This window comes from Dermacentor silvarum, chromosome 9 (assembly GCF_013339745.2).
Source record: "Dermacentor silvarum isolate Dsil-2018 chromosome 9, BIME_Dsil_1.4, whole genome shotgun sequence".
NCBI classification, from domain to species: Eukaryota; Metazoa; Arthropoda; class Arachnida; order Ixodida; family Ixodidae; genus Dermacentor; species Dermacentor silvarum.
Genome location: NC_051162.1, coordinates 73,568,139 through 73,582,026, shown reverse-complemented (window position 1 = coordinate 73,582,026; position 13,888 = coordinate 73,568,139). Strand labels below are relative to the sequence as shown.

At 44.0% G+C, this 13,888-nt stretch overlaps 1 protein-coding gene across 1 annotated transcript in view; it reads right to left on the bottom strand.

The window, feature by feature from the left end:
* The window catches only part of LOC119465319 (sodium/iodide cotransporter-like), a 65,416-nt gene extending 54,497 nt beyond the window's left edge, over positions 1 to 10,919 (bottom strand). Inside the window, exons 1-2 of the mRNA XM_037726120.2 lie at positions 10,567 to 10,919; positions 5,940 to 6,200 (exon numbers count right to left, since the gene is read on the bottom strand). Coding sequence (XP_037582048.1) covers positions 5,940 to 6,200; positions 10,567 to 10,677 — 372 coding nt within the window. The 5' untranslated portion in view covers positions 10,678 to 10,919. The remainder of the gene's footprint in view (positions 1 to 5,939; positions 6,201 to 10,566) is intronic.
* Between the last annotated feature and the right edge of the window lie 2,969 nt (positions 10,920 to 13,888).

Sequence of the window (13,888 nt, the reverse complement as noted above, 5' to 3'; positions counted from 1 at the left end):
ACAGCTGTTATGGGTATCAGGGCACACGGGAGTTCGAGGCAATGAAATTGCACATGCCTCCACCCGAGAACTTTTGCACCGGGACTCCGCCGATTCCACCACAGCGCAACTTCTCGCTGACCAGGACGACCCCCAGCTCTTCCTCTGATATTCTGAGATCCTTCAACACATTCGGCTTAGTATAGACGCACTATACCCCGGCCTGATATAAAATTAGATAAGGCAACGCTGGTCGCATGACGACGATTACATTGTTCTTTCCGAATCCTTATGTCTTGTCCGAGGTAGATCCTATGGCGTACAATCCGCAATGTAAATTCAGTTCCCAGATGGGCGCGTTATACCACATGGTCTGGGCTTGCCCACAGAATCCGAAAATATCGGTCAAACATAATCCGACGATAGTCGAGTGGGAGGCGACCCTTTCCAGCTCGAACCCAGAACAGCACCAATCCCTGGTCAACCGAGCACTGACGGCGGCAAAATCCAATAGTGTTCCGGACTAGGAGGTCCGACCACAAAAACGACTTTTAATTTTTGACTAATATATTGTTTCATTTTCTCTCGCTTATAATGAGAATAATCATCGATGGTTTCTGCATATTTTATACTAGTCTCCCTGTAGAGTGGGGTTTACCCGCCCACGCGCCTCTCCCCTCACCGGCAGGAGACGACGTATGCGGTGCGCGAGACGTGTACGGCTATGATCGCGCCTCTGCCGTTCGAATTTTGCGTCAGTGTGCTTCGACAGAAGCATTTTTCTTTTGAAGAGACGTGGCTGGGTCTTGTGATCACTCGAGGAGGGGGGGGGGGGATGGCATACACCAGCGGCAAGCTGACCGAGGGGACAGGCTACTCAAAAATGACTTGGAAAGGTCGACACTTTGTCACGTGGTAAAAATGAACAGCCATTGTACCCTCAAGCGTAAAAATTTGCCGCATATCTACTGGCTTCGCTGCAAATGACGTCGAAATACGATAGTAATCAGCCGCCCCTGATACGTAACACCCTCTCTTCTCCCCCCTCCCACTGCTCACGCTTTTCTCCTCCCCTCTCACTCCTCCCATGATGGAAGCAATGATGGTTTTGCTGAATTCAGTTCAAATTTCCCGCATTCGCCCTGCTCTCGCAGCATCTGTTGGGCCCTTTTATTACTGTTGGCTTACAGCCGGCTACACAGCGGCGGCTTCAGTCGGCTTGTTTTTAACGCATAGCGGATCTTCGATACTATTTCTAGCGCGTTGATCTTTTTTTAATTTGCAGCATTTCTTTCGAAGCCTGGTAACAGCCGTATTCCTTAAAGCGATTGTCAATTTCGTCTTTCTCTTTCTCTCTATCTGCGTTTCTCTTTCTTTCTCTCTCTATTTCTTTAAATGTCTCTTTCTCTCTCTCGCTGTCATTTTCTATTTCTCTCACCCATAGCAAATTCTGCTACAATCGTAGGTAAAACGCAATCATATGTTTTCCATAAATTGTAGGTGTATAGCCTAGTGGGTATGACGATCTTTTAAAGCGGAACAGTGCTTCTTCTGTTTTTCTGTGTGTGACTCATTGTACTCACCTTTCTATGACTATGCACAATTAATGAATGTTTTATTGGATGACATGTTAATCTATTAAATACCATGAAGGGAAAAAAAGTGGGTATGACGATCGCTTTCGGACCATGGGTAACCGGGTTCGATTCCCGTCGTGCCAAGAAAGTTTATTTTATTTTTTTATTTATTACTCTTGGTCTCTGTCAGTCTCTCTTTCTTTCTCTCTGCACCTCCTCTCCTCGTGCTTCGTTTGACCGGGCGGTTGAATCGAGTGATCGACAGACAGACAGACCAAGTTTTTCGCGCTATGGTAACCGAAGAAAGACATTCGTCTTTAATAAACTGCTTTATGAATACGGGCCTCAGTCCCTAGCTGGTGCTGCAATGTCGACAGTTTTGGAAATAAAGTGGAAGCAGGGAGAAGCGCAATGCAATTTGATGTATTATTTGACGATCCTGCGTAAAATATTGTCCCCCCCCCCCCCATGTGCAATCAGCATTTTGTTTTTTGTAATTTCCTAGCGGACATTTATTTGTTCGAACACAGGAATCATTTTACGTTATATTTGCGTGAAAACTAACGCTAGTTCTTCCCCTTCTCTCTTGCTCCTGTGCTGCGGTACGTAAATAATTATGTCAAGCAAGGCCAGCAACAACTTTTATGTTGTTGCAGCTGATACATAAATTGTATAGTACCTGTTCTCTTGTTCCCCTTTAGCTTGTACATTTTGTTATTGCTTCGGACATTTCGCGTAACTTGGTCGTTTCAGGTAGATTTCCTGAACAGGTGGGCGTTAAACTTTTGTGATAAACCGCGATGTTGAGGTGACTACTTAAAACATTCCTTGATTACTTTTTTCATTTCTTGCCTCTACACATCATGTTCCAACCGCAAAATTGAAGCCGTGATGTAGTGAAGCTATTTTTATTTCGCTGAAATATAGAAGCGCACAACTTTCAACATATCCGGCCCCAATGTGTCCTGCTAGAAACATTGGTGTTTCAGTTGAAAGTTTACTAAAAGTCTGCGTCATGCAGTTTTGGATCATTGGAATTGTAACGCGAATAATATTTTAACAGATTTCGGGAGACCGCTATCTCGAAGGAGCAATAGTCTTACACTTTCTGCAAGGCAAATAAGGGCTTTACAACCAGCTCACGTTATCATTCGCAATTTAAACATGCGCCCCATGAAATTAATTAGAGGTTGTTTATTTAATATACCCTGCTCCGACACTTAATACATTGTATTTGTCGGCACGGGATAACAACTGTTAGTTTTATTAGAAAAATAGAAAAAAAAGTCCAGCCAGCGCACCCTTAATCTCAACCAAAAGCATACTCAAGTACATTTGTGTGCCATTTCTAGAGTAAGAAGGAAGATACTGACATGCAGTTATAATATGTAATTTTTTCTTGCACTTGGCCACTCCACCTTCTTCTCACTTGCCTTCTGATTTTCAAGCGAAGCTTTCTGTGCCCTTTCCCGCTCTGCCTGGAGACAACTCTAGATCAAGACCTCACCCACTACCACGCTATCCACCACATTCTATGTAACCTAACTAATGCCCCTAATGCAACGCATAAGCATCACTGTATCACCTCACCTTGGCATGCTCCAGTCAGAGATAATTCCTCTTTCCGCCGATTCAAACACGTACGTGTGATGAGCGGATCTTAGATGTATTTTTATCATACATGTTCGCTCAAAGTGATCAATATTAGCGAACGTTCCTCAAGAAGACAAGTTCCCTTTCCCTCTTTTTTGCATCGCGTTACAAGCCCTTGCAACAAGCATTGTAAAGTTCCAATTAGCACACTTGAGCGAGTTGCAAACAAGAAAAAAACTTTATACTTTCAATTTCCTTGTGCTGCAGTAAAACATAAGCGTACAACGTTCGCACATCCGGTTATATGATAGGCAGGTTCACGCGAAGTTGACCCAATATTTATCTCTATGCTCCACGTTGCCACTCAGAGACAAGAATACTCGCCTAAAATATCGTTTTTTTTAAGCATAGCCACCGTACATGAGTTAAAGTACCAACATTAAATACGTCGTATCCAATATCATGGACTATGGCCAGGATTCACAAATATAAGAGTGGAAAACCAAACGAAGCCTGTAGCTCAACATTGCAGCCGAAAATAGATGCCACTGCCACTTCTCCTTTATCATATATTATATGAAAGTAGAACATAGAGTCACATGAGAAGCTTAACGCTGGCTAATGCTCCATACGCGTCATGAGGGACCCAAAAAAGACAAAGAAAATGGAAGTTGTTATAAAGCCGCAAGATAGCTCTCTCGAAGAGGATTCCACAGGCCATGAGGGGGTTGTGTGTTTTGACTACGACCAGGGAAAAGTTTTTTCTACTTCCACATTATTTTCCTGAAGCTTTGTTAGAATTGTGAAGCTGATAACAAATTTATTCCTTTTTTTAATATTCACAGAAAATTTTGTTTAAAGAAACGATGCTGATGCTTAGTTTGAAATTAGTGTATTGTAGTTTCGAGTCCGTGTGAAATCCAGCGAACTTATACGAGGCTCTTCCACAGGCTTCGCTGTGTGTTGCCTTGGTGCACTAGCACATGCGTCACATCCAAAGCGCGACTCGACATAGTGATTTCTGCGAAGAGCCTTAGACGATGGAGCCCATTCTTTTCGTTCGTCCCCAATATCACTATGCACGGCAGTCATTGACATTTTAGCCGATTGACCAAACGTAATCAATTACGGAAATTTTACTCGGTCCTCTATCGGTCATCCTAACAACGAAGTGAGCCATCAAGACTCCCTTATAAATAATTAGCAACGGAGGCTTGTAATCAATTACGGAAATTTTACTCGGTCCTCTATCAGTCATCCTAACAACGAAGTGAGCCATCAAGACTCTCTTATAAATAATTAGCAACGGAGGCTTGGATTCACAGCTGCGAATGGGCCCATCTGAAACAAATGTGTATATGTTCATATCCAAGTGTCTATCCCTACCATCACTCCTAATACTCATATTTATATTCTCCTGCCTTTGCTTCTAAGCAGGGTACACTAGGCAACTGTCACTACAGACCAACACCTCTGGTTTCCCGCAAGTGAATTTTCCGCTCTACCCCATGTATCGAATTATTTTGAAGCCTTCAGGAACGATTGTTCGGTCTTCATCTTGCCACTAGGTAATACATATCGGATATTTTTTTTTTTGCTGAGTTTCGTGTCCGAGTACGGGGTTTCTGTCTTCATGTTTTGCCCAACACTGAATGACAGGCATCAAGCGTATTTTGTAGTTTTACAGCAGGAACAGAGGATAAAAAAATAGCGTAGCGTAGCTTGCACTGGAGGCGCAATGCTGGCGAGGCAGCGGACCTGATGGGAACCTAGCTACTCCTGGCTTTTGGGCTAGGCTAAGCACTACCAAGTCAGTCCCAGCATTTCGCGGAATTTATTGATTACGAATAGATATTGATTGCCTATCGATCGATAGGCTATCGCAAGCTATTGGCCACATATATGGGCTAGACTAAGCACTACCAAGTCATCCGCAGAATTTCCCGGACTTTATTGATTATTTGTCGATTATCAATTAGCTATTGATTGGCTATCGACTGGCTATCGCAACGTATTGGCCACGTATTTGGGCTAGGCTAAGCATCTCCAAGTCGTCCCCAGCATTTTCCGGAATTTATTGATTATTGATTGATGCTCGATTAGCTATTGATTGGCTATCTTTGACTGTCTAAGCTTAAGTAGTGCCAACCACGCTTAGCTAAACAGCCAGGCTCAGCTTCGCTAATTCGCAGGTGTATGTCCAAATTCGCTTGGACCCTTTCTGCACTGCCACCAGGATCGGCCCACATTTTTTATTGACAGATTACGCTCGTCATAAACAGTTCCGCTGTTAAAAAGAAGTTTGGCACACGAATCACTTTCTTTTGAAAGCATGGTCAGAGGTGTAAGACACGGTGCAAAATACGCAGCTGCAGTGGTATGACAAAGGTAGTCTAAGAGGATATGAAATGCATTACTCTGCTTCCCATTGGACCACAGTTGTCTGTAGAAGGTCCACACAAAGCCACAGATGGCATGAGGTGGAAATTGCGTTCAGTGTTTTGCGTTGTGTTGCCAACCAGTTGTTGAAAAATTTTCCGCAAAATGTTTCCCCTTTGGCTGAGCGCCGCTATTCTCGGTGTATTTTGCACACTTCCATTAAAAAAAAAACGTTTCCCTCGACTATTGGTAAATTTCCTCCTTAAGGGTTCAAAAAATCGAGTCCTTCGTTTTTGCTGATTGACTAACGTAGAACCAGGGCGAAAGTAAGAAAAGAAATTTGAACATTTATTCATTGTTGTCGCTAACATGAACATACTTTCAGGGAACGCCATCACGACGAGGGCTTACCTGAAAAACAGATGCTACTCGCAGATCGTAAAGCAGGGGGACGATGACGAGTGAAACCACGGCAGCCGACAATGGTATGCCAGCCAATGCCCAGTCAAGATGGAAGCCGTATGCGTAGTAGTGGCCTACGAAGCTCACAATGCCAACGGCGGTGGCCACTGACGCCAGCACGGACACTGCCAATGCGGTAGCCGGTAGACTGCGACCACCCAGGAAGGCCTCGAGAACGGCAGATGAAGTTCCTCTGTCACGAGCATTAACCTGTGGTTGAAAAGAATTAGAGGGCACTGTCGTCCATGCTATTGTCTGTTGCGATGAATATGTACGATGAATTGAAATTGATATCGGAGCGCTGCGGGCTGGGTTAAGAGACAATGCTCGTGGCCCAATCGACAACACAAGGACGTCCAGTCAACACAACGTTAAGCCTGGTGCCATGAACCTAGCAACAAGTGCGCTTTTACTCGGTCATGGCTAGACAGTCATGCGCTGAAGTGTTCTGGACAGCAATCTGGACGAGATGTGTGGGTTCAAATTTGGTGCAACGTTGCACGATATCATATATGGCTGAAAAGGTGAAACTCCTGAGCACTTCGCACTAGAGCAGACCTCAAACAGAAGTTTACGCCACAAGAATGATACAGCTAAATTACTGTTAACAAAAAAACATCATTTAAACTCATATTCTATAAAACAGCGCGACTCCCCGCACCTGTACAAGCAAACGCCATACTGTGAAACATAAAAAGATTTCCTTAAAACGCGACGTCACCGCTTCACAATGGTCATAAAGGATGGCTTTTTTAATAAGGTGTTTTTGCCGCAAGTCTTTTCTCAGTTTTTCGACATACAGCACATGCTTGGCACTAATGGCGCGACCCCAGATTCCAAAATTGCAAGAAAAGGCGGGAACAAAAGGCCCGCATCACCTAGTCAAGTGGTATCCAAGCATCGTTAACATTCAGATCTTGAGTTCGACTGAAATAATTAGCTGTGAATGTCAGAGCTGTTATGGAGTTCATGTAGCCATATCAGAACTGCTGGCAGGGCAGGGAAACAGGGAGGTCAGTAGGTCACAACTGAACTGGCTGCATAAGTAACCTCACTAAATACTTCGTACGTTCCACTCAATCACTACTGGCCGCATCATCCATGCACTTGGCTTTTCTGAGCAGTTCCATCACATGTGGAGCACCCCATTGATCCTCGGATTGGTTCATTTTCGGGCAAGAGGCAAAAATTGAAATGTTCAACGAATGATATATTCCTAATTTCAAGGCTACAATTGTTATCTGACACTGCGTCTGCTACTTTATTTGAAAATGTGGGCCCGGGTACCATTAAGCACTTCCACATTCCGCGAACTTGTTTGAATGCATTACCATTCTTAGGGTACTTCGCGCGCTCTCCACGGGCTATCTACGTTTGTATGTTTGTATCTATGTATCTAAATATGTTTGTATGTTTCCATCTAACAGTTTTCGCGCCTGCCTGAGTCGCTGGGTCGTACTTGGACTAGTGGTTAGCCCACCCGTCTGCTATGCTGAGGTAAGAGGGTGCGAAACTAAACATCGGATTAACTTGGGTTACTGCTGAGGGAGGTATGCAATGCTTAATTGCTTTAGAGAAATCATACTAATGATAATTTAGACTAATAGTAGTAATGTGAGTAATGACATTTTGAGAGCACGCCGCCACCCATAGCGGTGCCACAACAACAGTGAAATCAGTTGCTAGGCTGGTTCTTTTATATGCGAAATGCTATGGATGTCACTCCCCAGGTCGCAAGCTGCCGTCGGTGCGCAGCTTGTGCAACAGTAATGTTTATCAGGTAGTGTGTGCGGGGAGCGCTATCTGCATCCCATTGTGATCACGAGCACCTCATCATAAATTATGTGGTTTTGATTATTCTGTTGCGCTTGTTATTTATTGAAACGTGTGTTGTTGTGTATGTTGTATGCGTGATTCTAAAGAATGTATGCACTGTTTGCTTCACTTTGCTGACTTCTTGAACCCTGTGCGTACGAGCCACTGATCCTGGCCGTAAACTGCCGCCGGCATCGGCCTACGTTTTTCTGACGGACGCGGGCACGAAAAATTTACGATCAACTAGAGGCTGGCAGCTGCGCAGCAACACTGAACAGTAACTCGAAACTAATGGAAGTGTATTAGAAGGATAACAATAAAACTTAATAGATTGCGTTCGAAAAAAACACATATTCAGTGGTCTGCGGGTAGTCCATTGCGGTTATTTTTACCGGTGTACACAAAAAACAATGCTCTCGCACAGTTCGGTGTTATCATGTCAGGTGTACAGAAATCTTGAGACGGAGAGGTAAGGTGTGTGTGAAATGTTTTAGGGAAAAGTCGACAAAAAATGAATTATTCCTGAATGTACTTATAATTTTAAACAGATCACCAATATTTTGGAATTTGACACAGTTTGCGGTGTCTGTGTCTGTTCTCGGTAGCCTCTTTCTCGCCAACTTGCCTCGCTGGTAGTCCAAGGTCTAGACTCTTATAGCTATATATTCCCGTTGCTGTGTTGAGGGAGCCGGTCTTATAAGCAACCACCAGGGCGGCTTGAGTCGCCGGGTACGTGACAAAAGGTATGTGCTGTTCAATGAAACGTTCTGACCCCATCTTGAGTCACAGGTTATGCGCAACTGGGGATGTACCGCTCATCCGCAAACATTTTTGACACCAACATGGTGTCTGGGTTCGGGCCGCATTTCAATGACAAAAAATGAGTTAGAATTTTGAGCCCGTGTCATGGTACTAACAAAATTTTGTCTAAACTTAAAGTTAGACACGCGCCACGCGTGGATTTCGCGTCATCGTCCTTGGTGGGACAGGAGGTCCAGATGGCAGAGCGAGAGATGAGCTCTTCTGCGGTACTCACTTCATACAATGCGTGTTTAGACGTTGACAATACAGTGTGTTGCTACATTGCTTCGACGCTAATTGCATTACCGTCATCATTAATCGTGAGATAGCGGCAGCTGAGGTTCTTTAAAAATTTAATACCATTCATTTACCGTTATTACATCTCGTTATCGCATTGGGGGCGAACAGAAGAAATAGGTTACTACGCCTCTAAAACCCTGTGAGGTAGAAATTGGCTGAGATTCATATTTTCTAGATGACGAATCCCATAGGCGGTGAGCCGGAGCTGCAAATATAATATATCCGTCCACACATAGCACGTGCGTCTATCACGTATCCCGCGTGTAAGCTTGCAGACGTTAGATATTTTTCCGGTATTCTTGCGCGATGAAACTCTCGATTTTTTTTTCGCAGGAGGGAACCATTGACAAAAAAAAATCCCGTATGAAATTTGGTATATACAGGCATGTCTCAGCGAATACTTTCAAAATTTATTTAAGGTTGCCTGTGGCAGATAGCCCGATTCTAGTTAATGAGCTGGTCTACTTGAAGAGGCGGACATTACCTGCACAAACATTGAAATGCATAATCGACTAATTAGAAAAAAATTAATAATTAAGTTTTTAACTAATTACCTGATGGCCCATATTGCAATTTACAAATTGTAGCCGTGGAGTTCGCAAGAGGGGTCCACTTAGAATTAATTCTCAGGATGACACCTGTTTCAAGATATTAACGCCCGAACTTTGCGGAGAAATGCATTGACGTTCCACTTAATTTTGTGCTTCAATGCAAAAAGCGACGTTTTGTGGAGAACCTAACTGGAACGCCAATGCATTTCTCCGCAAAGTTCAGGAATTTATATCTCGAAACTGGTGTCATCCTGAGAATTCGTTCCAAGTGGATCCGCCTTGCGAACTCCACGGCTACAATTTTTAAATTGCAATATGGGCCATCAGGTAATTAGTTAAACACTTAATTAGTGAATTTCTGTTAATTTTTCGATTATGCATTTCAAATTCTTGTGCAAGTAATGTCCGCCTCTTCGAGTAGACCAGCTCATGAACTAGAATTGTGCTATCTGCCACAGGCAACCTTTAAGAATTTTTGAAAGTGTTCGCTGAAACACCCTGTATAGTCTTTCATGTTTAGAGGCTCTGCCTTATTTTTATTTTTTTCCAGAAAAGTACGCCCGATATTTATAATTGCAGAACCAGAGCCTTGAACTCAGGAATATCATAAAAAATGCGGCACAATACGATTAAGAATAACATAAATATCAGCAGGCCTGCGAGTGGCACAAGGGGTTTTGAGTGCAGTGCCTCTGTGAGAAGGCCATCGGCAGCTCGTTCGTATGGGCTTTGTAGTGCTGGTAAAGGCCGCGGTTTGCTGTGTGGTGGCATAGACGAAAACTGATCTGAATCCACCACCATCTTACGGTAAATTGGCAAAAGAATACCTCTGGATGAATTAGCGCACTTTTGCGCATGCATAATGGAGAATGTTTACATTGCATGCAGAATCAGCGGGCAGGGAGGCAACGAGTATCAAATTTCACGGAAGGCTTTTCAAATGAGAGTTTGCACAGTTTTGTGATGTTTGGGTGACGAAAATGCATACAAAACACTAGTACTTGACAATTTTTTTACCTCGCTTTCAGCATTTCCATACTGATGGCCTATCAACAGCCGGTGTGAGCTCATAAACTGTAGCTGATCATTCAGTATAAAAACATACATACCTGACGCCCACTTCCTCTGAAGGAGAAGTAGAGTCCTGTGAAGTATCCTGCTGCCGTCAGGACAGAGAACACTACAATGTCAACAATTCCAAGGGTCTCCTCGACAAACATGTTGCTCGCTGCTGATTCCGGCACGTCCACCGATAGAGACGCTTCGATACAAATAAATTTTCCTATCCTACAAAATAATTACAAAGCAGTGAGCTGCAACTTCCCACGAGCAGACCATCAAACTGAGCTGGTAACGACATGTTCCTGTGCATGCATGATATTCAGTGCAAAAGGGATCAGACCGAATGAAATAGCATCTCAATGAACTCGGGCCCCTGTCTCTCAGCTTGTGTCTATATCAAGCACTTCATACGTAAAAGAGTCGACACTAGCGGGGTGGTATAGGCTAGCGATTAACATACTACAGTGTTGTTCAGTAACCTTGGCCGTACGCGTGGCCTTTCCGGATGTAGAAGCAGTGAATCATTGCCGTCACTTCCTCTGGTTGAAAAGGAAAACCTCGGCCTCAATTCACATCGATAAATGTTTGTCCTTTCCTCTGCAGATGTGTTCCACGTGGGAATTATGCCAAGCACGAGTGAAATGGCTGTGTAAAGGTAATATAGTGGTGTGCGAGCGCTATCTCTAGAAAAAAAAACCTGAGCAGCTGTCGCATCACCACGCAGCACGACACTCCTTCTCTGTATTCTGGCGGTTTTCACTTCTCGAGTTGCTACAACACATTTTGGAAAGTGAAAGCAGCTCCGCGTGGGTTGTACTGAGAGTAGTATTTAAAAAAAATTTCGTACGAAATGCAAATGTATGTCTTTGTGTGTGTGTTTGCGAGAGAATTAGGGTGACCATCGGACAATGTTTCGTATAGTGTAGTTCGCTTGTACGGCCCATGCGAAGGACGGCCGTGATCGGTCGCCGCAATGACATCGGCTTTTCGTGATCTGCGTACTACAATACACTTTTGTGGTTCTACGCGCAGCCGAGTTCACGGTATTCCACACTGCGCCACGACATGCAAGCGGCTAGTGAAGCCTCACCCGCAGTCTTGCCAAAGTCGAAGCGCGTACTGCTTCGGAAGCTTCAAGTTTTTAATTAGCGCTTGCCCAACTTGCCTTTTGTTTTCCGCGGCTTTTTCAACTGCGTTGGTGTGTGTTTCCGTATGGCGCAAACTCAGTGCGCAATGCGCGTATATTTTATGTTGCATATTCAGACCCATCGGTTCGCTGCTGTCTCAGACGGATTCTGCGAAAAGGAGCTTGTGCGGCACACATATCTACCAAGTGCAGCGATTTGTGTTGTCAGCTTGCTTATTAGTCAAAGAATGTTGGATGTTGGTCCTCAGGTGCGTCTGATCATTTCGCCCTGCGTATCGGTATAGGTTGTGTCGCTAAAATACGCCCCTCAGAACGATTTGTGGCACAGCAACCTAATATTTAAGGCGGAAAATTATTCTAATGTGGCGTGAGCAATTCGAACAGCCTGTTTCTATGCTAAATTGAGCAGCACAGTCTGTGCACATAATTGCATTCATTTAATCAATTTTCTGAAATAAACTTCAAACTGCATACATTTTCATTGGGAAATCTGCACAGGCATTTCCTTGTAGCAAATTTTCTATGGAATCAGTAGGTTGAATATTAAATATTCATTATTTATTTGGTGTACAATCTGCTCCTTTCAGGCAGTTACAGCCAACAATTTTTCTTCTGTATGCAAACACTGTAACTGCGTTTTATAGTCATGTGTATTGTATATGGTTGGTCAGTGCTGAAAAGGACAAATTGAATAGATTTGAGAAGACCTGCACATTCGTCTGCTTGGTCAGGCTTTTAAGTATTTTAGGGACGTGTTCATGTGTGGCCTCTTCAGGTGATGTCTTAGGAAATCGTACTCATACAGCAATTATGTTTCACTGCATTAAGGGAAATCGCCTAACCAATCTCATTTTTTTCTTATTGTTTCTGGCCATTATTGCTATTAGCCGGCATGTGATGCGTTCTGCTAGAATTGTACCACATCCAATTTTATTCACTCAACTTTGATCCAGAAAGTTCTCTCTGGATCATTAGTGCGTATGTGCAAAATTTTTTATTATGATTATGGGCTTTTACGTGCCAAAACCACGATATGATTATGAGGCACGCCGTAGTGGGGGACTCCGGAAACTTCGACCACCCGGGTTTCTTTAACGTGCACCTAAATCTAAGTACATGGGTGTTTTCGCATTTTGCCCCCATCGAAATGCGGCCGCCGTGGCCGGGATTCGATCCCGCAACCTCGTGCTCAGCAGCCGACCACCATAGCCAATGAGCAACCACGACGGGTAATTGTGTTGCAGCAGAAAAGAAGGGGGTGTAATTGCAAACCGACTTAACTATATGACACCGTGAAGTAACTTGTTCTGAATTACAATTTCTGAAATAAAGAACTGTTTGAATGAACAACCTCGTTCTTTTTTAGCTCAGTGAGTTGTGTCCTACTTTTTGAGATTTTTTCGCTGACACGTTCTATGGGTGTATGGCTGTCATTGTATTGCTTTAAAGCTTCTGCATTAAGCGTGCTTGTGGTACCTGCGACATTTTCTCAAAGCAAGTATGCTTCAGATAAATGTGCATTCTTGCAAATTATGGCGCACATGTTGCGGTATATGTCTAAAAAGTTGTTCAAAAAAGCAGCTTTTATATAGCTTCAGTAACTCACTGATTGTGGCTTCAGCTGTTTCAGCGGCAGCTGTAGATAAGTCTAGTATTGAGTGCTTGCTGTTTAGTTTCAGGTGTGTTCACAGCATACAAGTCTACGTGCCTAAACATTAAAGAGCCAGAGGCCACGTTGTTAATACAGCGACTTGAGCATCAAGAAAAAAAATTTGTCGTGGTTTCACCCGAAAGGCGAATCACCCATTGCGATAGCCAATTAGTAGAGAACTGTACGGAGAAAGGATAGTAGTTTTATCAGTGGTATAAACTTGGACATGCAGCAGCACCAGCAACGCGCAGAACTGTTGTCGACGCCGTCAGCGTTTTGCCCGCGTTCGCACCGAACGCGCGCGGTGTTCTTATATAAATACGTATTTGGTGCCGCAGCTAAACGACGCCTCCCCTCCCTCCCTCCCGTCCCCCCACAGTCTTCCGCGCGACGGAAAAAGTTGCGTTTGCTTTGTATATATGGAAAGGAGGAAAGAGACGCATAATTCTGCAGCCCTTCAGGGAGCACGGCGCAGAACGCGCGTTTGCTCTCCGACGTGCGTTCGCTCCCCGTGAAAGCGAGCGTCCCTCGCACCATTTCACTCGCACATACAGCGTCCGGAGTGCGGCGA